This window comes from Corylus avellana, chromosome 11, assembly GCF_965113065.1.
Source record: "Corylus avellana chromosome 11, dhCorAvel1.hap1.2, whole genome shotgun sequence".
In the NCBI taxonomy this organism is placed as follows: Eukaryota; Viridiplantae; Streptophyta; class Magnoliopsida; order Fagales; family Betulaceae; genus Corylus; species Corylus avellana.
This window is the reverse complement of record NC_142500.1, coordinates 17,842,792-17,864,440: the sequence shown is the minus strand read 5'-3', so window position 1 is coordinate 17,864,440 and position 21,649 is coordinate 17,842,792. Positions and strand designations below refer to the sequence as shown.

The 21,649-nt window shown below is 35.3% G+C and overlaps 3 protein-coding genes and 1 non-coding gene across 7 annotated transcripts; 2 read left to right on the top strand and 2 right to left on the bottom strand.

Annotated features, from left to right (window-relative positions):
* The first annotated feature begins 1,516 nt into the window (after positions 1-1,516).
* LOC132184266 (Ribosomal protein L13 family protein) lies at positions 1,517-3,606 on the top strand. Its single transcript, XM_059597832.2, has 4 exons — positions 1,517-1,841; positions 1,936-2,052; positions 2,163-2,250; positions 3,277-3,606. The coding sequence occupies exons 1-4, from the start codon at positions 1,570-1,572 to the stop codon at positions 3,418-3,420; spliced, it is 621 nt and encodes a 206-aa protein (XP_059453815.1). The 5' UTR covers positions 1,517-1,569; the 3' UTR covers positions 3,421-3,606.
* Positions 3,607-4,757: 1,151 nt separating this feature from the next.
* Positions 4,758-4,839, bottom strand: TRNAS-UGA (transfer RNA serine (anticodon UGA)). The gene has a single exon. It is a non-coding gene; the product is annotated as a tRNA-Ser (tRNA).
* Positions 4,840-9,238: 4,399 nt separating this feature from the next.
* Positions 9,239-15,938, top strand: LOC132165769 (Leucine-rich repeat protein kinase family protein). 2 transcript variants are annotated; one of them, XM_059576450.2, is made up of 16 exons: positions 9,239-9,802; positions 10,437-10,953; positions 11,097-11,548; positions 11,977-12,094; positions 12,177-12,245; positions 12,340-12,408; positions 12,495-12,563; positions 12,672-12,743; positions 13,073-13,141; positions 13,207-13,442; positions 13,526-13,725; positions 13,858-13,984; positions 14,067-14,135; positions 14,693-14,882; positions 14,977-15,109; positions 15,477-15,938. In XM_059576450.2, exons 1-16 carry the CDS (start codon positions 9,727-9,729, stop codon positions 15,693-15,695), a joined length of 2,685 nt encoding a protein of 894 aa, XP_059432433.2. In that variant the 5' UTR covers positions 9,239-9,726; the 3' UTR covers positions 15,696-15,938. The 2 variants fall into 2 exon arrangements, with proteins under 2 accessions (XP_059432433.2, XP_059432432.2); XM_059576449.2 differs by having other exon boundaries at positions 9,240-9,802; positions 13,520-13,725.
* A 93-nt stretch (positions 15,939-16,031) lies between these two features.
* Positions 16,032-21,260, bottom strand: LOC132165770 (uncharacterized). Of its 3 annotated transcripts, XM_059576452.2 has the most exons (10): positions 21,012-21,260; positions 19,921-20,259; positions 19,412-19,484; positions 19,154-19,266; positions 18,859-18,943; positions 18,564-18,636; positions 18,277-18,332; positions 17,215-17,280; positions 16,362-16,427; positions 16,032-16,292 (listed from the first exon to the last, which is right to left on the bottom strand). In XM_059576452.2, the coding sequence occupies exons 1-10, from the start codon at positions 21,179-21,181 to the stop codon at positions 16,212-16,214; spliced, it is 1,122 nt and encodes a 373-aa protein (XP_059432435.1). In that variant the 5' UTR covers positions 21,182-21,260; the 3' UTR covers positions 16,032-16,211. The 3 variants fall into 3 exon arrangements, with proteins under 3 accessions (XP_059432435.1, XP_059432436.1, XP_059432434.1); XM_059576453.2 differs by lacking the exon at positions 16,032-16,292 and having other exon boundaries at positions 16,368-16,549; XM_059576451.2 differs by lacking the exons at positions 16,032-16,292; positions 16,362-16,427 and having other exon boundaries at positions 16,761-17,280.
* Positions 21,261-21,649: the final 389 nt, after the last annotated feature.

Sequence of the window (21,649 nt, the reverse complement as noted above, 5' to 3'; positions counted from 1 at the left end):
CCCCTTAATATTTTACTATTTTTTTAAACTTCTTATTATTATTATTTTTAATTAAATTTAAAATATATAGAATATTTTATTATTATTTCTATCAATGGGACATATGTTTCATTTATGGCCTTAGGATCTCTCTAAAGAGATCCTAATTATTAATTGGATATTCTCCAATCCAAAATGGACTGGAGAAAAGCCTCTACCGTGTTTGACCTACATTCCTTCGTGGGCCATAGGTCGAATAATGAAGGTTGTTGATAGAGGACAATTTTCAATCATATTTGCTTTAACAAAAGGGACATATATAGCGATTCTGACATCATATGGGGACATAATTAATGGCATTGGAAAGCTCATTTAGAGGGTTACAAAGTCATATTTCATTAAGTTTTTCTAATTCAAATGTTTACTGAGTTAAAATAGACCGTAAAAAGAAAATTGAAAAGTTGTACAAAATTGCTCGTCCGTAGTTTATGTTTGAACAAGCTTTAAAACGAGTTCACAAAATAGCTCGTTCAATAACTCATATGAAGTTGGTTTCGAATGAGTTATTTATAGATGCACACGTTTAAAGTTGGGTTAGAACGAGCTGCTGTGTGAATTGAGAATTCAAGTAAGAATACGAGGAAACCATAGTTAGGTTCAAAAGAGCCTCTTACACGTTCAGGCAAGCTCCAATAAATTTTTGTAAACAAACTTTTATTTGAGCGTTTTCTTAGGTTCAGGAGTCTAGGTAGTATAAATATATGTAATGGCTATCTATAGCCTTAATTTATTATGTTATTTTGACCGGTTATCAATGAAAAACACTTTTAAGAGTGATTTTTTTTTTCTATCCACATTAAATCCTTGATTGATTATTAGTTTTAAGAAGAGTTGTGATTCTTATCTTGTTTGTCTTGGCAAACTAATCACGACACGCTGCATTAATTGATATCAAAGTCAAGTTGCACTGCATCAATTATTTAATTGTTGATGGAGATCTTGTGAGCTAAACAACAAAAAAATTCGTCCAAAGCGCGTTAACTAGCAGAGCATAAACGTTAGTAATTACTACTCTTAACTATCAGCAAGAATATATCTTTTGTTTTGAAATCCTAGATGCCATGTCACCCATCGTGAGTACTGTTCATTCACGCTGGTGTAGTGTAAAACACTACGCCAATCTTTATTAAAAAAAGGAAGAAAAAAAATTAAGAAGGGATGAACATTTTCACATCAGCTTATTTATATGACAGTGAGATTAAAGTCGAGCTAAATACTCTAATTTAATTCATATTCATATTTTAAGCCTATTGAATTTAATGGATTTTTGGCTTTAAAAACGAATTATGGTAAAATAAAAAGCTTATTATTCACAATGCCTGGGCCGAAGATCAGTTGTCGTTTGAGCTCAGCTCAGAATTGGTCCACATAAGCATAGAGAAAACCCGAACCCGTTCGATTGGACCGGCCCATGATCAACTGAAAAACCCTAGTCTTTCAAGTCTCTTCTATGGCTATATAGTAAGTCACCATGAGAGGCCAATAGAGTCAGAGAGAGACAGAGAGAGAGGGAGAGCGCGGCAGAGAACAATGGTGTCGGGGTCGGGGATCTGCGCGAAGAGGGTGGTGGTTGATGCGCGGCACCATATGCTGGGGCGGCTGGCGTCGATCGTGGCGAAGGAGCTGCTGAACGGGCAGAAGGTGGTGGTGTTGAGGTGCGAGGAGATATGCATCTCCGGAGGCCTTGTTCGCCAGAAGATGAAGTACATGAGGTTCCTCCGCAAGCGCATGAACACTAAACCCTCCCACGGCCCCATCCACTTCCGCGCCCCCGCCAAAATCTTCTGGCGCACGGTCCGCGGGTCAGTCAGTCTCGGGTCCTGTTTGGTTGCTGGGAAAATGAGAGAGAAAGTGCATTGGATCTTATTTTATTTGGTTTTCTTATTTTCTGTATAGGATGATTCCGCATAAGACGAAGCGTGGGGCAGCGGCGCTTGCCAGGTTGAAGGCGTACGAGGGAATGCCTCCACCGTACGATAAGGTCAAGAGGATGGTTATCCCCGATGCTCTAAAGTGAGTGTTTTTTTGGCTTCCTCGTTAAAATGTGGGAATTTTTTTGCTGTTTTGGTTGTTTTGTGGGTTTCTGATTCATATGGGTACTGATTGGTTTGGGATGGGTGTAGGGTGTTGAGGCTTCAGAAGGGGCATAAGTACTGCTTGATGGGCCGTCTCTCATCAGAGGTTGGATGGAACCACTACGACACTATCAGGGTACGATGCTTAATTCTTCACATTACTCGGTGCAATTATTAGTTTTAATTTGAGTTCGATTGTTGTTTTGGATCGCTTTGTCTGCTACTTTATTTCTACTTGTAGATTAAAGGTTTCTACTAATTGCTTGCATGACCCGAGTGGACAAATTGACACTACAGTGTTGAGCATTGGCTGTCTTCAATTGTTTTAGCGTTTTTTTCATGTTGCTTTGTGCACTTACGGATTTTCCCATAAGAATTATATTTGTGATGTTAATTTAAACTTTTGAGATAACCGGGATTTAAAATGGAACCAAATTAGAGGTGCTAAGTTTGAACCTTCACCCTCTAATTTATTAGATATTCCACATGTTGGGTACCATACCATTTCCTATCAGCTTATCCTTGTAAGAAAACGAAATATATTTGTCATGTTCTCTTAGTGAAATAGAAATATCTAAGATGACAAGTATACACTGTCATGTAGTCATTGTCATTATTGTTCTATCATATGTATACTAATTCTGTATAAAGATGCGAAATATTTAGATTTTTAACTTTTCTATGTTGGTCAGGTTGAGTTGGTGTCTGTATTGGTTATTAAGACCATGGAATTGGGGCCTGTTGCTTTTTCATGTTTTTACTTTATCTGGACTTAAGATTATGCACTGGTGTGATGATTGTCTTCTTGCTTCACTTGTCCCAGTGCAAGTTCCGATCACTGGTTGTCTACTTAACGGTCTTGCATAATTTACATGGTTTTAATATCTTCAAATGCTTGTAATTGTTGCTTGGATAATTGTCAAATCCATTCCCTGGTTTCTGAAAAGAAAAATTTAGGATAGTGGAAGTGAGGTTGCTAATCCTTTGCTATTCTGTTCCGTTAGTTAATAATTGTGTACTTGTGCTGGCTTTTCAATTTTCAATTTGATGGATCAAATCTTACAGTAAAAGTCTCAATTCATAATCTATCAAATCTTACAGTAAGTCTCAATTCATAATCTAACTTGTATTCAAATTTTTTGTAACTATTCTTCTCTCACAGGAGCTGGAGAAGAAGAGAAAAGAGCGGTCTCAGGTTGCATATGAGAGGAAGAAGCAGCTGAACAAACTTAGGGTGACGGCTGAGAAGACTGCTGAGGAAAAGCTTGGCTCCCAACTAGACATCCTTGCTCCGGTTAAGTACTGAAATTATAGATTAGGTAGAGTTGCACACAGTTTTGCATGAGGGTTACGGTTCTAATGAATTTCCTGTCAGTTTTGTTGCTTGTTTGAATTGATAAATTATGAATTACTATCCAGTTTTGTTGGATTGTTTGTAGAATGTTTCTTTCATCATTCCGATAATTTATATTGTTGGTCAATTTATTGCTCATGCTGTTGCTGTCTACCTCCTCCTCCTTGCTACACTATCGGTTGCTCCATGCATTGTGGGCGACATTGTTTTTGACATGCAGTATTACGCTATTGGCATGGATAGTGAATACATTAGCCCCCGAAAATCGAGGCATTACAAATGCAAGGTGCACTTCTCCTGTTAGGATCTTGACGTTGGCTTATGACAAGAAATGGCACCTCTTAAAGAAAGTCGAAGACAAAAAAAAAAAAAAAAAAAATGATGTTGAATAAAATAATTTTTTCCACCATCCAAAAAGTCGGTAGTTTGTTGACAGATTTTCAACAAGTTTGCTGTAAGAATCGGTAGTGATGCGGATAATAAATATAAGGAAGTTCTTTTGGGCAGTTTGTTTACATATTTGGACAGACGGGTATCATAAGAACTCTTATATTAACTATTTAAATTGGTAGTTGTTGAAGATTCGGATCGTTAGTTTGCCTCCAATAGATTAGGCATTGAAGTGAGTGTATGTCTGCAACACAATCAAAAGAAGGGGTCTTGCATGAGGCCAGGAATGTTAAAAATCTTGTGATTATCAGGCAATGATCCCCTCAATTGGTTTCAAAAGCAAGAACTCATTGCACACCCGGTTAAGTTTGGCAGATTCGAAAATTATCCCAAAATATCTTTTGTAACAAAAATCCACCTCCAGTTTCATTTGCTGAGAGCTCAAGATGTACAAGAGAACTCAAGTACTTTAAAAAAAAAAATGAAAAACTGGCACGAAAGAAACTATTCTATCTTGTTTAGAGAAAAACTTTATTTATTAGATAAATTGAGGTAGGAACGAGATAGCATAACAAATACAAGCTCGATTGATAGACAAGACAGTCAAAAAAGAAATCAACAACATTAGTGAAATTTGTGTCATTCATTCGAAAATCCTTTATAGAAGAAAGATGAGAAAGCTAATCATGGTTGTCAACAGTCATACCATAGTCACTGCAGATATTATTGTAAAGTTTAGTCATAAAAATGTAGGTAAACTTCTGTTCTGCTACTAAACACAAAACGGTAGAAAATGTCTTGTTATTTAATAGCAGGACGAAGCAAGTCAACTACTTTTGATTTAGCTATATATTTTTGGGGTTCCTTGCAGCAAATAGACATTAAGTAAAACGGGAATTCGTCGACAGCAGGGTTCGAACCTGCGCGGGCGAAGCCCAACAGATTTCAAGTCTGTCTCCTTAACCACTCGGACATATCGACCGTAGATGAAACAATTGTACTGTTAATAACATAAAACCTATATACTTTTATTGTCATCTTTCAACTCCCATAATACCCCATACAAAATTTAAAATAAATTTTATAGAATAATATAAAATGAGATTACGGATTATTAAAGTTTCAAATTAAATTCCTTAGTACGTGAAAATTTTGATGGAATATTAGTTTCAATAAATTAAGATAATTACATGCATGTCTTAGATAAAACTCTAAAGAAAAAGTAAACACTTTCTTTTATAAATTATAATGGAAGATAACAAACACAAAACGAAAAAAAAAAAAATCTTCTATGGACAATTAAAGATTTTAATTCTATTTATTTTGTTTAATGAAATTAAATCCTAATTATTTTTTGGGGAAAATTCAATTTACCCCCCTAAAGTTTCAGGGGCTTTTCAATTCAAACCCCAATATTTAAAAATTGGCAATGCACCCCCCTAATGTTTCAAAAATTTTCAATTCAGACCCTTTGTTACTAATTTTCGTCTAATTGGATGGAAATCATCTCACATGCGTCTCACGTTGGATTTTGATGCCCTCTATTTCAATTTTGCCCTCATTAAAACCTATGAAATTGACGATAATTACGTAATTTCATAAGTTTTAATGAGGGCAAACTTAGAATAGAGGGTATCAAAATTCCACGTGAGACGCACGTGAGATGATTTTCGTCCAATTAGATGGAAATTAATAACGGATGGTCTGAATTGAAAATTTTTGAAACATTAGGGGGGTACATTGCCAATTTTTAAACATTGGGGTTCGAATTGAAAAACTCCTTAAACTTCAGAGGGGTAAAGTGAATTTAACCCTTATTTTTTTATAAGTTAAATTAAATCCTAATTCAAACTTCATATGATCATATCCATTCCTCTTTAGAATCATATAGAAAGAACTTTGAATTTGCTTCAAGCCTAATGTAACTTCTCTTAGGTTCAAAATGGACTTCTTTGTAATATTTTACTTCATGTTGGTCCTTTCATCATAATTCTATTTTTAAATTTTAATTTATCAAGTTAATCATGTCATGAGTGAAAATATAACCTTATTCATAAAGCAAAATCATATTCTCTTCCACCATTCTTGCCCTCCCTCCACTCTCTTCCCTTTCATGGAAAAAGAGAATTCTTATTCTAGGTACAATAATGTTTGTTGTTATTGCATTCTCACGTGGGGGTGTCATGTAAACTACGCTAATCTTATAATCACAAAGATAAGAGCTTAATTAACTTTAATAATGATGTGATGTAAAATCTTTGTTTTACCGCCTCTAATCACATGTTGGCACGTCAACATTTTACAAATTAACAAATAGACTATAGCGCACCCAATAATCACTTTAAAACAATTAAAATATATAAAAAAAGAACATATAGGGAGGGGTGGTGGCCACCCCTAGCGGAAGGGTGCACTACCCACCCCTCCCAATCTGTTTTTCTTTTTATTTTTCTTTGTTTTTTTAGATATCAATTGTTTTAAGGTGATTATTGGGTGTGTTAGAATATATTTGCGGGATGCATTAGCATGTGATATTGTGATTGGTGGGTACAAAACAAGAGTTTTACACCTCATCCTAATCGAACTTAAACTCCAAAGATAACTCTATTTGTTAATGCTCTTTAAAAAGTGCTTCTTTTTTTTTTTTGAAAAAAGTATTTGAATGTGTAATAAAAGTGAAGTTTTGAGTGTTTTGGGTTTTTTTGTTAATGTTTTTATTTTAAAAAGAGAAAATAAAAGGGAGAAGGAAAAAGTTTTACCAAACAAAGCTAGCTACCCGTGTGTGCTAGAGTTTTGCCCCTCTTTAAAAATTACAAAAAAGAAAAAAGAAAAAAAAACTAATTAATTAATTATTCCATTATTTAGTTAGATGAACCCACATAATAATGCATGAGGTAGTAGAATTAGTAAATGATTGTGTGCATATGGGTTGTGAAATTATGATTTAGAGAAAGAAATTGGACGTAAAGCTAAAAAATATATGATTGATGTGAGGCGGGTCAATGAAGCATCATCCTATTGCATGTTCCACCAATGCAAACAAAGATCTGCCTGGCAGACCAGGTCCACATACGCTACTATTCAATTCTTGAGATTAAGAAAAAGGATTTCCAGAAACTTGCATTCTAAGCAATCACAAACATAACCTCTTCTTTTTTTCTTTTTTTTTTAATTAATTAATTAATTTTTATTTCAGTAATTTTTTTAAATCTAATCTATTAAATTGATATTTCTTTAAAACATGTGATTTTCACGTACACTTATGAAAATCATGTATTTTAAGAACATAAGCCAATTTAATATATTAAAATTGTCTTCTTCTTTTTTTTCTTTTTTCTTTTTTTATAAAGAAAAATTTATTTTCAGTTTAACAAAAATTTTACATTCTTTAATTTTATAATTTTTTGGGGGTTCTTGAATAAAGCCGCAATCCCAAACCGACTTAAAATTGCCAAAAAGAAAAATCCCTAAATTTACTAATGCCGCACTCGATCAAACATTAGTATAAGTCCGTTCGAACAGCTTTTTTGTCGCAACAACCCCATGAAGTGACATTGGAAAGAAAAAAAAATCCATGAAGTGTTCAACATTAGTCTCTATCATCCAAAGAAAACAAAGACTATTCCCTATCTAGAAATTTCTTTCCTTCCAAATTGTGCTACCTTTATTGGCAATCCTATTGGTTCTTGTAAATAATGTCAACCTCAAATTGATAGCAATTGTCATGACTTTGGAGAAGACCTCTTCATTGCCTTTGGTCATAAAAGTCATATATTTAATATTTGTGACAGGAGCCTTAAGAACAAATAATATTCAATTAAGATGGGATAAGGTGCATGTGGTATAGCTTGAAGGTCTATATTACTTTTTCCTTTGAAAGATCCTGATAAATATCGAAGCTCTTGCTAAGCATTTTCTTTAATGATTTTTATAATAGAATATCATTTTAATTAGCTTTAAGTTATCTTTTAAGATTTAGGGCCAGTTTGGGATTGCCTTTGAGAGGCCTAAGTGCTTTTAACACTCAAAAAGTCTGTTTAAAGAAAAAAGTACTCATTTGGTAAAAAAATTAAAATCGTTTTTAAGGGTCCAAAAAGCCTAAAAATAATCAAAACGTACTTCTAATAAAAGCTTAAAAATGAAGCTTTTACCCAAAAACTCTTTTTGACTTAAAAACTCTATTATTCAAACGCAATCTCAAACAAGCTCTTAATAATATAGTAGTCGGTCAATAACTTGTGCTAGATGGTAGATAAAAAAAAAATAATTAAAAAAAAAAAAGTTATGGAGAAAGTGTTTCTTTTTTGTTGATGACTATGGTTAAATTTTCATTTATTTTAAAAGTTTAAGAGTTAAGATATACGAGACAATACATAAAATATTTTAATTAAAAATAGGAATATGCTGAAGTATCAAATTCAAACTTAATTAGGACCTCAGTTCTAATATGTTGCTAAATCATCAATTATTCCAAAAGGTAATGCTAAATGTTCTCTTTTCTGTCTTCTAAAATTGATGTGATTTTTAAATTTATAATTGAATTTGTAATAAATCACTATTTGATTTTGATTCAATAGTAATTTTAAAAATCACATCAATTTTTAGAGGACATAAATGAGACATTTAGCACTACTTTATTCTAAAATGTTAAGCTAATAAAAAGTGATGAACTTAAATATTTAATTAGTACTTTAATAACTTTAAACAATACGAGCTATATTACGTGGAGGGAATTCAAAACCCGAACTCCTAAGAAACTCTTCAACAATAATGTATGACATATTTCGTTTTGAGTAAGAAATGCTACGGGTCAGTAAGTTCCTCATATTTGGCTCATATTCTCCTATTAAATCTAGATAAGTCAATAGTAGACCCCACAAATCTAATCGTTGATTTGTAAGAAGAAATGTGCCAAATATGAAAAAAATATTGATCTCTAGCATTTCTCTTTCGAGTAATGTTGTGTAACCGACTGTTATACAATTGAGATAACGTGACAGTAAAAATTAGACTTTAAATAGCAGATGTTTATTTTTACTGTAATATCATCACAGTTGTAGAACAGTTTCACCACAGTTGTATAACAGTTTCACATCAACATAGCTGTTAATATTCTAAGCACCTACCACTACCAGGAACAAAACATTCTATATATTGTTCCTTTCCGTACAGGTACAACTTATAATTGATTATTCAAAAATCTTACTGTCAGGTTCCCATCGCAATTCGCAAGTAGCAAGACTATATAGAAAAGAACAAAAATGATCGTTTCAGAGCAATCTTACTGGCTTAAAGTATTGTGTCCTTCACGCCAAAGTTTATTTATTTTCTTTGATTTTGTAAACTTTAAGGACCAAGTCCACTGGATAGAGAGATTGTCTCTGCCGGTGTTCTTGTTCATTACAACTTCACCATTTTTTTCCTTCTTCAACTGCTTTTCAACCACTACGACAGCTACAGCAGCAGCCACAATAGTTGTTTTTCTTTTTGGTATTTTGATTCCTCCTTTTGTTCCAACATATATTTTCATCACAAAATAATTAACCGAAAACCATAATGATCATTACCAACCTTTGGCACGCTTAATAATCACCTCCATTGTACCATCATCCATTAGAGCCTCTGTTTTCTTTACACCTTCAAAAACAAGAAAGAAGAAAAACCACTTTTACTCATTACCCCACCAAAGAAACAATCATTTTACTGCCACCCCCAATATCCTCGATCTCTTTCTTTACTTGAATACATGAACTCTCCATCATCTTCTTGAGTTGCTCACGGCGTTTGTGGCATGTGTCTCTTTGGTTTCTCTTGGTTCTGAGAGATATCAAAAGTACTTGAAAATTCGTGGTGGGAGAATCTGAGTTCATGGACGTGCGCGGTTTGTGGGTCGGCTTCTTTCTGTTCTGTAGCTTTTTGATTGGTGGTTTCTGTGACCAAGAGGGTACGTTTTGTTCCTTCTGTGTAATCTTTTGCGGCTGGAAAATTTTCTCTTCTGAAGCTTGTTTCCTGTTGGAGTTATGAAATTATGCATAAGGGTACTTATAACTCCATGTCTAGCTAAGATCCCATTATTAATAGAGAAAATAGATGATTTTTTTTAAAAAAAGTTTTTGGCTTTACATAGTTGTCGTTTGTCTTGAATGTAATATTAATTACATTTTCTCTCATACCTTGTTGGTTCCTCTGGAAATTGACAGTAACTCATGTTTTGTTACCATTAGACTTGAGCACAGTAGAGAGCATTTTGTTCGATATATGTTTTGAGATTGAAAATTTTTGTTCAGTCATTTTCCTCAATTTTTTTCAGCAACCAACTGAAATTATCTTTGGACAACATTAATTGTATAAATACCAAAATGCAACTACAAGGTTTTAAAAATCATCATTCATTTCAAAAACTTCAACCGGTAGGAAATAATGAATTTAATCATTTAATTAATATTCTAACATAAGGGTTCAATTTGGTAACTGATTAGTGACATTAATGATGATTATTGCTTCTGTTGTTGTAAATGTCAAAGTAATAATTAAGGCTGTCTTGAGCTCAAAGGTTGCTGATTAGTATGCATGGACAGGTTTCTTGAGTATATCTTGCGGTGGAACTACCAGTTATGTTGATTCATTGAACATATCATGGGTACCAGATGGTGAATATGTAAGCACAGGCAACATCTCCTCCTCATCTAGTGTTCCGATCCGGGTTTTCCCAGATTCCCAAGGTCGCGAGTGTTATAGATTACCCGTAAATAATGTTTCGTCTTTGGTGCTTGTAAGAGCCCAATTTCAGTACAAAAACTATGATGGACTTGGGAAGCCCCCTGCATTCTCTGTCTCTCTTGGAACAGCCATTACAAGCACAATAAACCTCACTGCTAATGATCCATGGACAGAAGAATTTGTATGGCCAGTTAGTAAGGACACTCTCTCCTTCTGTTTGCTTGCTATTCCGGATGGTGGATCTCCTGTCATTTCTTCCCTTGAAGTACGGCCACTTCCTCAAGGAGCTTATGCAAGTGGCATGGGAGATTTCCCCAATAAGTCACTTAGAAAGAGTTATCGAATCAATTGTGGTTATCCCAATGGCTCATTGAGGTATATATACACATTCAAACCTCCTCTTTTTCTGAGTTTCTTTTACACAAATTTTAATTTCTAATTACTGTCATACGCTCTCAAAACAATCTTAGTTTTATTTGGCTTCTCATCGGTTTGTAACTTTGTGTCAACTACTGTAGGTATCCTTCGGATCCATATGATCGGATATGGGGTGCTGATCAAAACTTTACTCCCTTTCACGTTTCTGCTGGATTTAAGATTCAACGAAGCTTCAATCTGTCTAGTATTAAAGAGGATCCGCCTGCTCCTGTTCTTCACACTGCAAGAGTTTTGGCACGAAGGAAAGTGTTGACATATAACCTTCCTCTTGAAACCCTTGGGGACTACTTCATTGTCCTCTATTTTGCTGGGATTCTTCCTGTTTCCCCTTCATTTGATGTGGTAATAAACGGGGCCGTTGTACAATCAAACTACACTGTAAAACTGTCGGAGGTCGGTGCTCTGTACTTCACTCGGAAGGAAATTAAGAGCTTGAACATCACACTAAAGAGTGTCAGTTACTATCCTCAAGTCAATGCTATTGAGGTGTATAGGATAGTTGATATCCCATCGGAAGTTTCTTCAACCACAGGTGACATTGACCTTTTGGTTGGATTGTCTGCATCTTAGGCTCATTTGTTTCAACGTAAAATGTTTTCTATTGGAATATATTTTCAGCAAACCTGATTTCAATTGAAAACATTTTTCTACGTTTGGGTCGTACGGAAAATTAGCAACGGCGGCGGCGGAGAATGAATTGCGAGTGAGTGCGTGTGAAAAGGAAAACTCAAACTTGGAAAATGGTTTACAAAAAAAAAGAAAAAAAAAAAAAAAAAAGGGAATCCATTTAAGGAGGTTTTCCTGGTCAACCGAAAATGTTTTCGATTTGACCAAGATTTTCGGCCGTACCAAATACTGAAAAATATGAAAAAGGTTTTACGTCGAAACAAATGGAGCCTTAATGTTTCACTTGCTAGGATTGTCTGCATCTGACTCTTGGCCTCTTAAACTTTCTTGTAGTTTCGGCACTTCAGGTTATTCAACAGTCCACTGGTTTAGATCTGGGATGGCAAGATGATCCATGCTCTCCTTCACCATGGGATCATATTGGCTGTGAAGGAAGCATCGTTACATCACTGTATGCACATATTTAACATAACTGTTTCAAATCTTGGGTCTATTTCTCTTCAAGAGATCTCATGTTATGAGCTTTTTTTTAGGGAGCTTTCAGACATCAATCTGAGGTCAATGAATCCAACATTTGGTGACTTGTTGGATCTTAAAACATTGTAAACTCTTTTAACCTCAGAGAACTTCCTTAATATTTAACTTTACATTCACTCATAACCAGTTTCTTATGATATATTTGTTGTTATGCCCCAGGGATTTGCACAACACATCGCTTACTGGTGAGATACAGAATTTGGGTAGCTTACAACAACTTGAGAAATTGTAATACCTCTTTTGAATATTCATAAGCCTCTCTTTTTTGGTAAATTTTGGCAAAATGACAATTGGCACTGAATTGGAACTTTCAGGAACCTGAGTTTCAATCAGCTAACATCCTTTGGTTCGGAGTTAGAGAACTTGGTTAGCCTTCAAATTCTGTAAGTTGCATTCTGTTCCCAAACCAAACATACGGACCCAAAAGGTGATACTGATATGGCACTCTCTCTTGCCTCTTTTGTTTTTTTTTTCTTCTTCTTTTTCTACAGGGACTTGCAAAATAATAGCATACAGGGAATAGTTCCTGACAGCTTGGGAGAGTTAGTGGACCTTCACTTATTGTAAGTGAGCATTGAAAATAATTAGATTCAATAAATCATCCCTTATCTTAAAAGCTTAAGTTTACAAAATGATGAATTTAATTATTTAATTAATACTTTAACACTTTCTTGAATGTGGACTCAAACTCCCCCTCAACAAGTGATTCCCAATAGGTAGAATATTTTAACTGAAATGAGGGCGTAAATTGTGGAGTCAAATTCAAACTCAAAACTTCTACTTCAATACCATGTGATTAATGCTTTAACTGTGATTTACAAAATATTATGTTTCAAATTTAGATAAAATCATGTGCTTCATCTGATGAGATATCCTATCCTGCATCCTACAGGAATCTGGAAAACAACAAACTACAAGGTACCCTCCCACAGTCTTTGAACAGAGAAACTTTGGAAATTAGGTACGGCATTAGTATTTGTCTTTTATGTTCATATTTCAGTATTCTGATGCATCAATTTTGCGCAGAGAGTCAGGGAATTTGTGCCTCTCCTTCTCCACAATGACATGCAATGACTTTTCATCCAACCCTTCAATTGAGACACCCCAAGTTACTATATTCCCCAAAAAGAAGCACACTGGACCTCATCGTGTAGCAATTATAGCTGGTGCAGCTGCTGGATCCATTCTTGCTCTTCTCTTCATTTCTCTGACAGCATTCTTGTTAATAAAGAAAAAGAGAACTGAAGTCACATATGTATCAAGTATGTAAAAGTATACATTATTGTTGCAAATTGATGTTTTTTACTTGATTTTTATACCAGCATTGTTATATTATTAGGGGCAGCAACAGAGATGCGAAACTGGAATGCAGCTAAAGTATTTTCCTACAAAGAAATCAAAGCAGCTACAAACAACTTTAAGGAGGTTATAGGCCGTGGAAGTTTCGGATCTGTCTACCTTGGAAAGCTTCCAGATGGCAAATTAGTAGCTGTGAAAGTTCGGTTTGACAAAAGCCAACTTGGGGCTGATTCTTTTATCAATGAGGTTCACTATCTCAACCTCTCTACTGGGATTTTTCCTTCATGAAAAAAATAGATTCATGCTTCTTGTTGTTCTATCTTGGGAATTATGATTCTCTAATGTTGCCGTTTTTCCCATATTGTGGATTGCTTTTAGGTCTATCTATTGTCACGAATTCGCCATCAAAATCTTGTATGTTTGGAAGGATTCTGTCAGGAATCAAAGCAGCAAATACTAGTGTATGAATACCTACCTGGAGGATCATTGGCTGATCACCTTTATGGTATGTTATGCTTGATACATATTTGGGAGCAGCTCTTGCTTTCATAAGAATTTCCTGTTTTCATTATTGGTACTACTTCCAGGTGCACACAGCAAAAAAACTTCATTAAGCTGGATTCGGAGACTGAAAATTGCTGTTGATGCTGGAAAAGGTATGTCTCTTTCCTATTAGCTACCATCAAGACTACATTGGAAAACCATTATCATTGCATCTGAAGAAACATAGAAGCTTTGACAATATATCAAAGTATAATGCTTAACAGAGTTACCGTACTGGATTAGCATCAGCCTCAACATGGAGACTCTTGAATGTATTGATAGAGAAATCAGAAAATATTCATCAAAACAAAGAAACTCCCTAGAAGTACTTAGAAAGCTTAATCTTACCTAGTAAGGAACCAATCTGAAACTTAGCGTCATTGAACACCTTTATAATTCACCCACTTAGTGTGAGTAATTTATTCATCTTCCAAATGTGGGACGAACTTTCTAGGTGTCACATTCGTGCTTCTTGGGATCACTTAATGCTTTATCCTTCATCATCTATGAAGTAATCAACTTCTCAGTAATAAGGATATAAGTTTACCAAAAGCATCACTATGGGTAGCTATTGTTAGTAGAAACCAGAGGATTTATCTTTTGATAATATGACATCGTTTTCTGTTAAAGAGATCAATGATTCTATTTCTGAGCCTGGTTTCTTTTAAAGGATTGGACTATTTACACAATGGAAACGAACCCCGAATCATACACCGTGATGTGAAGTGCAGTAATATCCTTTTGGACAAGGAAATGAATGCTAAGGTCTGTGACTTTGGCCTCTCTAAACAAATAACTCAGGCAGATGCAACTCATGTGACGACTGTTGTCAAGGGCACAGCTGGGTATCTAGATCCTGAGTAAGTATTCCAAAAGAAAGCGAAAAAAAAGAAGAAGATGATATTTATTGATTCTTGATGATGATATGATACTCAAAGTCGATATTATGTGCAGATATTATTCAACCCAACAGCTGACCGAGAAAAGTGACGTTTACAGCTTTGGGGTTGTTCTTTTGGAGCTCATTTGTGGGAGAGAACCATTGAGTCACTCAGGAACTCCAGACTCATTCAATTTGGTATTATGGGTAAGCTGAGATTCATTTTATTGTCTCTGTTGGGTGATAGTTATGTCAATATTACGGGGGATTTGGCTTGCCTCTAGTGATTAAATAACTGAAGATCTCATGTGATTCAAATAGACAATGAAGAGTGCAATATTGGATTGGTACTCACCAACAATGGTAAAGGCTAAGATTTGTCTTGCAATCTTTGCCGTCTATCTGAACCACTGGAGATTTCCAATTATTTAATCACCTAAGACAAGCCAAATTTGTGAACAAAAATTTGCAGTTAAAATTCCACCATTACCCTTGTAGGGACTTCAAACTCATGGTTGGTATCTAAGTTTTTCAATGTTTGCTTCAACCATAACAAATCAATAATATTGCGCAGGCCAAGCCCTACTTACAGGCAGGCGCATTTGAGATTGTTGATGAAAGCATGATGGGAACTTTTGAAGTAGAGAGCATGAGAAAGGCAGCCGTAATTGCTGTGAGATCAGTAGAGAGGGATGCATCACAGAGACCAACAATTGCTGAGGTATTGGCAGAGCTGAAAGAAGCCTACAGCATTCAGCTGTCTTATCTTGCATCTTGTGAACATGTCAACTGATTTGTATACAATACTAGTATAAAGTATTTATCCTAAAACTCTTTTTTCTTTCATTTTTCATTTTTAATGGAATATGTAAAAATAGAGTGGGGTCCTCTCAGAGTTGAAGTGCTATTGCATAAAAGATGCTTATATAGGGGAAATGTATTAAGCTATGCTAGGATTATCACTTTTTTGGGGAATATTTATAAGGAAATGTTTATCTATTCTGATAACATCACCACTGATTTGGCACTGAAGACATCTTTTTTGTTACCTGCAACTTATGCTAAGTTATTGTTGGGATTGTCGAGACTATGCGATTTAGCAAACGTAAAGAGAAAAGGGAGAGAAAACGAACACAGAATTTACACGGTTCAACAGTGTGCTACGTTCATAAGAGTGAGCGGCTAATTTCACTATGTCAAAAAAGAGTAGGGTTACAACTTATACATCTACTGTCTTGATACATGTAAATATCCTAAGCTTCTATTCCCTATTTCCTGGAGCTAATTAATTAAGCGATGATTCTGAGGACTAAGAGGAGTAGCGGCGTCGCAGGAAAAGGAACAATGCTGTTGAACCAGCCACAGCATACGGAAAAACAGTCCAAATTCCCTGTATGATATAAGGTTAGATCTACATATTTGTATAATAAGAACATGATGCAAACATATATTTGCTTACCACCACAGTCGCAACAGTAGCAAGGGCAAATAGAGGGCGCTCTCTCAACAGGAATCCTATCCCTAACTGAGCTCATAAAGCAAAGAGAGAAAGCTGCATTAGTTAAGGAATTACAAGTTTGTTTTTGAGTTTCTTCCATATTTGTTTTAGATGTTGTTGGACATTCCAAAAGAAGGGAAGATCATATCCTGAAAAATAGCACAAATTAAGCATGTGTATGAGGAAAACCTTCACACAGAATGGTAGGCAAACCTAGGGCTAGCAATGTTTAACTCAATCAGCGAACCCGATACAAACTCAACATGAAATTAGCAAGTTTGTCGGTTAGGGTTAAGTGGTCTGACCCGTTTAATTAAATGAGTTAGGTTAGGGTTGGTCCATGTAATTTTATACCCATGCTTCGATACAATTCGAACCCAACACAAGACATGTAGAGCTGACAATATTTTACACGACCCGAGAACTCGATAGGAGTCCAACAAGAAATTAGCGAGTAATGGTTGAAGGATCTAATATGTTTAATTAGATGAGTTAAGTTCTGGTTAACCTATATAGTCTTATACTCATATCTTGGTACGGCTTGAACCCGACACGCGAAAACAAATTGTCACCCCTATGTAAACCTACACGACTTGAAACCTTTTTAGTCATTCAGCAAGAGTCGGTAGTTGAGGGAATCATGGAAATTGGCAGCATATGGGATGTCCTCTCCCTTATTAAAAATACAGGAAACTTGATATGTACAAAAAAAAAAATGTTTATGAAGTAATGCAAGCAGATGCACCCACCCACAAACCCACATACACACACTTGTACATGCAAATATGAAGTTCCGCAACAGAACTGAATTGACCTGAATTGGAAGAGTGATCAAGCCACCACAACAGACTCCAGCAAAGAAGCACTCTGGCGATATGCCCTGCACTCAGATAAAAAGCATGTCATTCCAAAGATGCTAATAGAAGTTATCAGTCGGATACTATCTGTATTCAAATAATACATGTATTTATTGCATTGAAAACAACAAAATTGTCAAATACATTAAGATAAACCATATATAATCATGTTGGAAGAACATTTTCAGCTTTCCCATAAGTAAAGTAAAATGAAATTCTTCAAAATTTGCTCTGAAGCTTCCAGATTCCAGGTACAATTTGGCCTGACTGTGAAAGATAATGAAATTGAAATATTTCATCAAACAATTCACTTCTTGCTTGCTGTGGTCCTCACAATCAACTACTACTCCCATCAATATTATCAAACAATTTACATATTTTCCAAAAAAAAAATTATTATTATCTTATTTTTTGTTCTGATTTAATTATTTTGGAATTTAATATTCGACTAAATCACAAATTTATAGCTATTTACATATGACTTGCACACCTCATGATGGACAGAAGGAGATAAATTCCGGTTTTCAAAACATGCAATAGATATAATTAGGTAAAATTATTTGAAAAATCCCTAGGGCATAGGCCAAGTGCTGAACTACATAAATCAACTGCATTGATTTGAGTAAGTGTTTTAAGTTTCTTCATTATCTTGCTTTAATTTCTTGTTTCCATTCAGTACCTGTTCGCTGCTGTAGTCTACGGTATTTGGCAGGAAAGGAACTCTCAAAATAATTATGGTAAAAGTGAGCATGATTTGGTGCATACTAAAGAGCGAGTCCGTGAGACCAGGATCACTAGCAAAGGAACAGCTGAAACTTCCATTGCAACAATTTCATTGCTTAAACAACCGAATCTCCTTTAAAGAGAAAAACCCAATAGACAAAAACAAGCCCACAATGCCCACAGAGATCAGACAAGATGGCACAAACAATGTGGTAAGAGGAACATAGAGACAATGTTGCAGCATAAAAAATTATCAGAACATTTAAAGCAGCCTAAAGGTCATAGTAATCACTAACCATGGCCCCTGCCAAGAAAGCTGTTGGATTTCTCACACCTAGGGAAAATCGTTCTACTGCAGATCAAAATGCATAATAACATTACAAATCAGTAATATGATTCAAAGCCCAAGTACATGATACTGTATTGACATACATGATACTGTCAAAGCCCAAGTACAAGGCTGAATCACCCAATTACAGTGCGCTAAGAGCTTTGATTGCACAATCTGTCCACTCTTGAGTATGACAGATACTTTAAATTTGTCATTCACACATATAAACATAACAAAGCTCTTAGAACTCACCAAAGCCTGTGAGATTGCCATATTTTTGCACCAAGCGAGTAATGCTTAAGGCCTTCTCTTTGCCAATACCTAACTACAGTCGTCATCAAGATTGAGATATTTCCACAGAGAGAGAACAGTAAATCAGTATTTTATAGTTGCAGATAGAACTAGAGAAGTCTGCAAATTCTCACACATACAAAGATATATGTACACGTTTTCGTGGATGTATTTATGCATTATGCATATTACACTATCTGTGGGTTTAGCCCCTCGGGCATGAAAATGAATTCAGAAGCATGTGAGCTGAACTTACCCTCGAACAAACATCATCAGATGCCCCAGATTGCCTAAAAAGCTTCCCTAGATAGAATGGTATCAGATCACTGATGCAAACTCCCCTGAAAGACGATGTCAACATGTATGATTCACATTTCACAGTAAAAACATTAAAGTGTAGCAATAGACAGACAGCAAATAAACCACTAATCACTAAATAAGAGTACGGAGCAGCATTCTTGTATATCAATATTCATAGGCTTCTCTTTCCACATTGATTATTTAACAAAAGTAAACTATTTAACAAAGATTAATATGGTGCTGCAACTAACCAGTAGACCCACAGAACTGTGGATGTTATGTATGGAATATTTCTTGAGAAAGATTCAGCAAAAGATTGCCACGTCCCATCCAAAGATAGCATTCGAGCTAAAGTTATGCCAACCTAAATTATTCACTTAAAGATCACCCATAAGTTCAAACAATACTGAGACCATGAATCACTGTTGGTACAAAACTGAAAACTGAACTAAATCCAAAGAGAGAGACTTAAAACTTGTAAATCAGAAGTACCAATATAGAGGACAGACCCAAATATTTAGAGCCTCTTCACTAATGAAAAGTCCACATCCAGCAGCCATAAGTAACCAAAAGTAGATCCATCTGCATTGCGGTATATTTGTAAATGATTCCAAGCTTTATATTAATTAAAGCAACAATGGTGAAGGCAAAGCAAGCATGATGATGATTATCAAGTCGAAATAGAAAATGTTGCACAAAGCAAAATGATATCAATAGGATAAAAATTCAATTCTTCAAACTGTAATTTCACTGCTCCACACCCCCCCCCCCCCCCCCCCCCCCCCCACGCAAAAACAAAAAAAAAAACAAAAGAAAAAATTCATCTAAAGTCAGAGTTTGGATCATGATGAATGTTGATGACAGATGATTCACCATTGATAAGTCTAAATAGATATAGATATTAAGCAGCCATTTGTTTCAGTGAATTAAGTCAAAAAAAGTTAGAGACAGTTCTAGCAGTCAAGCTCAAAAGAAAACTAGAGCTTTTTTTTTAGTGGGAGCCAGATTATGTGCATACCCTGGTGCATATTCTGGAAGTATAACTCTGTATCCAAAAGCTTTGAAAGTAAAACCAACAGGGGATGCAGCCATTACTGAAGAGGATGAACCTTCAGCCAGAAACTGAATTCCAAGTGACGATCCAAGAACGGGCTGCTTGAGGCCAATGGATATCACAGTGGCTATTACAGCTATGCCCAGCACAATTGCTATTTTAGCCAGAAATGAACTCCCTGAACCGATATGTCCATTATTCCCATTTCCAAGCACCACATTAGTTAAACTATCTTCATCTAAAACGTCTTCGGATCTAGCATCCTCGTAACTCTCTGCATTATCCTGTTGAAAGCTTCTAGTCCTATTTTCAATAAGAAATATTACATTTCTATGCTCAAATGAAGAAAACTAGCTTTAAAAACATAAGGCAGTTAAAAAATGAAGCAACAACGACAAGGAGCTTCAAAATGAGAAGCATGAATTCTTTAGGCAGTACATGAATATGCTTGAACTTCTAAGCATGCAAGCAAACTATTGGAGTGTTGCGAAAATGCTTCTAGGAAGGGAAGAGCTATATACTGGTAATTGCTGACAAAATTACTCATCCAAATTACGTAAGAAACACATAGGCTTTTGGAGATAAGAGACATTTTCTGATAATTAAGGTAATTATTTCCTAATAATATATGAGGAAGTAGTGTTAAATGCAATCAATTATATAATGCCATGGTACTTTAATTAGCAACTCAGGGACAAACCTGGACACTCTCATGGTTGTCATTATGTCTAGATCAATGGTCAATATCTCAAGCACATAAACTCAGATATCAGTAATCAATCAAGAATGTATAAATTGCTCAAAGCATTAGTCAGCTACACAAGACAATCAAAACTCAGAAAAAGAATCCAGTGAACACTATTCCAGCATCAAATTCTGACCATTTGGCTGGTGAATGAATTCAAAGCAACTATTTAAACAGAAAAATGAAAATTTTCAAATTCTACAGACATAAGAAATCATTCGCCATTTTTTCTTTGTTCCTTATTCTTTCCCTCTATTCTCAGCGGCCAAAGATTAGAATGATTGACAACCAGTTAATCAGACGAGGTTACCTGAAAGTTGAGGGTCTGGAGAAGTGGAAAACCAACAAATGTCCACTCTCATTTGCAAACAACCTTTGACTGACATTGAAACAGCTTGAATGCGTCATGGGCCGTCGAGCAAAAGACTTAGAAGTTAGTAGGGGGGAGTGAGACAAAGACCCAGGTGCTAGAACTGCCATTGGTGACACTCCTGGAGGTATGTCAGAGCATGTAAATGGACTTTGCTCTTGATGATGCCACTGCCAGTGAGTTTGGATGGGGCTTGTGCACCAGAACATGAGGAAGTTTTGGTTCCATGTGGTTGTGTCTGAATGGTTGTTAGTTGAGAGAATCAATTAAGAGGTATATGCTATAAAAGAAGGCGTGTAGGAAACTAAATGCGGCAGTTGGGCAACTGATTCCATTCACTTTTTTTTTTTCATCCAAAAAAAAAAAATTAAACTTCTGTTTTCTTTTCTTTTCTTTACCTCAATAAACAACTTCCTTCACTTTTTACTCAAAAAAATAAAAAATTATCTTTACGTTACACCAACCTCAACTAAACCCATTCTCTTTTCATTTCTTCTCTCAAAAAGGTTTGCCAAACATCATTTCCATTTGTTAATGATTTTTAAAGAGTTTTTTTTTATTTAATAAATATTCTTTGT